At 36.4% G+C, this 5319-nt stretch overlaps 1 protein-coding gene across 1 annotated transcript; it reads right to left on the bottom strand.

The window, feature by feature from the left end:
* Positions 1-1502: 1502 nt before the first annotated feature.
* Positions 1503-3289, bottom strand: LOTGIDRAFT_239141 (hypothetical protein). Its single transcript, XM_009053052.1, has one exon. The coding sequence runs from the start codon at positions 2453-2455 to the stop codon at positions 1907-1909; it is 549 nt and encodes a 182-aa protein (XP_009051300.1). The 5' UTR covers positions 2456-3289; the 3' UTR covers positions 1503-1906.
* Between the last annotated feature and the right edge of the window lie 2030 nt (positions 3290-5319).

Raw genomic sequence — 5319 nt, 5'->3', positions numbered from 1 at the left:
ATTTTTGGGGCGCGGCTTGAACGAACTATGGAGTTTAAGTAGCAAGCATTCCATTGACCTTTGTGCAAACGAAAAAACACAAAACATGTTGCATTTGTTTACACTTGTGGCAATGGTGGCTCAGGGTTATCGTGACTCAATCTGCCAGCTTGTCAACAAGTCGGTTTGTGCACTGTCTTTTAATTTGGGTCTTTGACATACAACAATTATTGATGTACTTTCTCTTGAGAATGAATATAGTCTAATGCCAATTTTCTTCTTGCACTTAAACCGAAATGTCATATTATATTGCTTGGTGAGTGACATATAAGCTGAGCTTAGCAGATTTATTTTCAAAGTCCTTTATAAATCAAAATTCTTCCTATGGGGTCGCGAATTGGTTTGATATTTTCTCGTTTTAAAAGAAGCTGAAGCCAATCTGATTAGAAATTCCCCAAGCTGTGAAGATCGTGGCTATTCATGAAGGTTACTCCAATTGATTTGAATTTAGATTCAATTGTTTACTTGGTTTTTACTTCTATTGTGCTGTATAGAGGAATTTTTAAAAATAAATTTCAGTACACCTAAGCGTTTGATTAGAGCAATGTTGAATGGGCGCTGCATATACGAATATTTTGTTAAGTGAAGAGCTTGTTATTGATGTGACATAAGCGGTCGAAGTCAAGATTTTTACTACCTAATGCAATCATCAATAAAGAACTTGCAGGTCATGTAAGAACAATCTATTCTTTGAATTGTCGACAAAGGGGCCATGACTATCCATAAGTATAAGTGTCCCCTTGCATAACTACATAAATTGTATTTGAGAAACGGCTATATTTTCTTAAATCACTGTTATGCTGCATCTATTGTTTTGCTGAGGGAAATGTATTAAAAAACGGCAATCTTTTCTTTAAATGGCAAATGGAATTGTTACCCTATTAACTGATAGCTCCCAACATTTAGAAGAATATCGGATAGGTGGTGGTATGGTTAAAAAAACACAGTCCGTGAACCTAAAACATAATAGTTTGATTTACGTGACTGAAACTTTAAAGGAATTGTAATGAAGTTTTCTTGTTTTTTTATGTGTATCGGGGGCACTGAAAGCATGTGCACCATTCCAATTATCAATCAGATGTCTGTGGTTCCTGCAATCCCAGTAAAACTAAGTGTTTGATGACGTCACCAATCGCAAAATATATTTTATCACATGAGGCAATTCGCGATTTGTGACGTCATAAAACGTTTAGTTTTAGTGGAATTGCACGAACCGCAATTGTCTTATTGAAAATTGGAATGGTGCAAACTGAGGCAATAAGTGTCCCCGATACAAAAAATTTAGAAAACTTCTTTACAATTCTTTTAGGAGCAATAATAACAATTTTGGGAAGTCGTAATTTTTTCTTCTCTTACCTTCACGTTTCACATAATTCCAAACGTTCAATAAATAATTCCTTGGCAAACAGAGAGGCAGAAGAAACGAAATAAAGATAGACGAGATATAGAAAAACACTTATTTTAATTTTGACAATTGAGTTAGCAGATTTTAATGGCATCACAAGAAAATCAAAACTCTACGACGTATGGAATTTGACAAATATACAGTTGATGAAAACACCAGACTCTCAGTAAATGGCAATTGGATTAAAAAGCTAGTTTCTCGCTCAGCAGGTCACAGATTCATCGTCGACTCATTTATACAGAAATCCACAAGAAAAAAACATTAGCGAACAAAAGAAAATTGGAGAATCATGGCTACTATCACAGGTATTATGTATAATAACGTACGGTAATGTTTCAAAAAAATAATAATAACAAATATTATACGCTTACACATGAATGGAAACGCAGGCCACACGCACGTACGTATTGTCTTCATACTCACAACCACACACACAATATTTCACTCACAGAAACGCCAACACTAAATAAAAAATGTCGAATGCCTTCTTGCTGCGTAATGAGTTAATATGTCTTTATCCGTCACCGTTGAACCGCGTTTTGCGCCAGTATTCGTCGGACTGGATATCCTACGTCCAGGGCGACCGCGATGTTTTCTTCCACTGCCAGTTCCTCCTCCTGGGTGTCCGTTTCCTGGTAAACCTTCATCTAAATGAATAACGTTTCTTTCGGGTTCCGGGCTACGTTGTCCAAGTCCACATTCGGCATCAGCCGCTTGCTGAATCGCCAACATTTGGGCCCGTTTGTCTAATTGTGACGAATGCCAGTAATACGCAATACAGAAAAAGATTAATATGGACACTGCTACAACTGGGCTAGCAACCACTAATGCCAGCGGAAATTCTTTAGTCACCCCGGGTTGAAGTGGTGCACTAAGAGGTTTGTGGACGTCGTCCACCACAATGTTTGTGTTGGACACATTCAGTGAGGAATAATTGGCAATGTTTGAAACGTTGAAAATGTCGGTGTCATTGGTCACTTTGGGTATAAACATAGGTGAAGGTGTGACCATCTCCTGGTTTGCTTAACTTCCGGTTTGAAACCGCGAACTTGGTTCCTAAAAGCATCGGAGTTTTAATATCCGAACTCTGTTTTAAGCACGCCTTGATGCAGATCGAAGTGTACTGGACTCGTAAAAATAACCTTCTGTATTTTCAATTTTATCTAGTCCAAACGCCCTCAAAAAATTTCACGACAATTTCTAAAAATATCTTTCAGAATTTTTATGAATGGTTTTTCAGAAATTAAAAAAAACGGAACATCACTCACATTGGTTGTCCTGAAGCAAGGCTGTACTATGTCGATTCAGGTAAACATAACAGTCTACTACATTAATTCCCTAAGGCAATGGAGTTAAAATAGCCCATTCAAACAGATCTGATAGTTTAACCATAGAAAAAACAGAGGCTTAACTTGATTCCATAATGTTTTTCCAGCCCACTACAGATTACAGAAGAAAAAAACATTTACAATACTCCTTAGGCGATTTTATTTCCAATAACATTGTTTTGTTAAAACACGTCACTTAGAATCCTGTGTTATGCGATAAAAAAATCCTTGTTAAAGAAATCATTATTCCGTTCTTACTGAATAAATCTCACATTAAACCGATATTATATTCCTCCTAGATCCTGTCGATAGGCAAATCTTCATTATTTTTTTTTGTCACGTCACCCACATATAAATATAGTATTCAATATTGTATTATACTCGTGTGTCAAGTTACTAGCAAGTAAACTTGTATTACAACTATACTCTTATATTTCCACCGTTCTTTCATAGTACTAAATCACTGTATTAGTTTCCTAATAGTCATTCACAATATACTAATGTTACTTTCCTGTCGATACCAATAACTTTGTCTATCGTGCTTTCAATTCAATTGAGCTCCAATCTCTACTGCTTAAAATTTCTCTTGTTAACAAACTGTCCTTCATTGGTTAGACGAGATTTAGAACTGTTGGTAGGGAGCGTGCCATGCATACGAAGTATGTGAATACACAACGAGATTTACGTTGTCTTCTGCCACCACGAAACCGATCAGAACCAAACTCATTATTTTAACTGTACACAAGTTGATAGTAGATCTATCAGTCAGTGGATCGCCGTCGCTTTAACCAAATCGTTATGAATATTGGATAGTGATTTGGTGCCGAGTTAGCCATCAGGGCAACACATTAATGGAAGAAATATCTGATATTATGAACCGACAGTCATAATTACTGGTACCAATAACATTATGTAAAGGAGGTCTCATCGTCTATGGAGTAAAAGGGGGACGGGGGCAGTTGTTAATTAATCGCGATACTAATTAAAATACTAGTTATAAAATATAGCTAGTTGTATGACAAATTTAAAAAATAAAATATCAAGTTGCAAGTTAAGAATACTAGTACATTGAGCATTTGAAAGTTTCACGGCAAAAAGTTAAACGGGATTCGTTGCGTAGATGTTCCCCTTGTGTTTGCGTTTTAGTGACTTCATGATATTCATTTGAAAAGCGTAAAGCCGTGAATATACGATGTACACTGTCCGGTGCGGTGTCCGATGCGGGATTATCGATACAGTAGAAAAAAGATCACACGACATACGGCTCCGGACACGATTCGCTTCTGCTATTCTCTACTGTATCTATCGTACATCATCTATTAGCACCTAAAGATTCAAATTTCTCGAATTATTTTGGGCAGTTATAAGCCATTTAAACAATGCTTTGCTAACAGTTATTATAGTACAAAATATCTATGTAATCTTGAGTTTCATATTCAACCATGCTTTCAAATTCTTTTGTTGAATTCAATTCATTCTGTTTCTTAATCTTAAATTAAGCTTTATGTAGTTTACTAATCCATAATGATTTTGATAACACTCTTGAACTAATGAAACGTTCAATACCTCTCCAAGGAGTGCTCATTACCTTCATTTGGATGAGGGTTTCAGACATATTAGGGCCAATTTGCCTTCAGGCCGATATAGCTCATGATACACATAACGATCACTCATTAAGATTCATCCATCTAGAAACACTGGTAATGTCTGTTATGAATGTGTGTAGACGCATATCTTAGGTTAGATAGAATTACTTTCAGTCGCTCTATCAGAAGATAGGCAATACCGAACTTGATCTCCATTTAAATCTTTGGGTGTCAATCAAAATGAGTTTTATGCCTTACTTTCTGCTTCAGTTTGGACAACTACGTCATGTGCTATTCAGGATGCTTGTCCAGAACAGTGGCTCTTTCTTTGAATTGTCAAAGTAATCATTTTCATTTCAAACTTGTAACTCGCGGGACCTTAGTTTATTTTCACCTCCAAACGACTAGACGCTTTTTTACTTTGTAACGAGAAACAAGTGTAATGCTACGACCTAATGCTGCTTCATAGGGTTTACTGTGAAAGTTACGCTAGAGCTCTGCAACAGATTCAGCTTGACGGAGACTACTGAGGAATGATGATTGCCAAATGATGCTGCTCGGATCAGCTTAAATGTTTTAGGTTAATTATTGTGGTCACCGTCGTAGAAATTTCCAGCGACCTAGATCTTCGGACCATGAGTTATCCATGTGGAATTGAGGATTAAATCTTTCAATTTCCTTTTACCGGGAAGGTGTGAGTTCCAAGACTTGAGCCAATTACCTTCAATTTCCTTGATTTAAGTTGGACTATTGACACTTCATTAACTAATAAAACATCGTGTCTTTACACTTCTACTCCTTAGTTAAATAGAAGTCATACTGAGTTTCCTAAATTAACCATCTCACTGGTAATAAAAATCCATTTCTCATTCTAAATCTAGACATTCATTCAAATCAGAGCTTGCCATTTCTTATAAGGGGGTTTTCCTAATTTTGGGTTTCGCATATAACCGCAAAGAGG

Source organism: Lottia gigantea (assembly GCF_000327385.1).
Source record: "Lottia gigantea unplaced genomic scaffold LOTGIsca_198, whole genome shotgun sequence".
Classification (NCBI taxonomy): Eukaryota; Metazoa; Mollusca; class Gastropoda; family Lottiidae; genus Lottia; species Lottia gigantea.
This window is presented reverse-complemented; position numbering and strand designations above follow the sequence as displayed.

What these genes read in the sequence shown, in the direction of transcription:
- LOTGIDRAFT_239141 (XM_009053052.1), bottom strand. Translation starts at nt 2,455, where the DNA reads ATGGTCACACCTTCACCTATGTTTATACCCAAAGTGACCAATGACACC.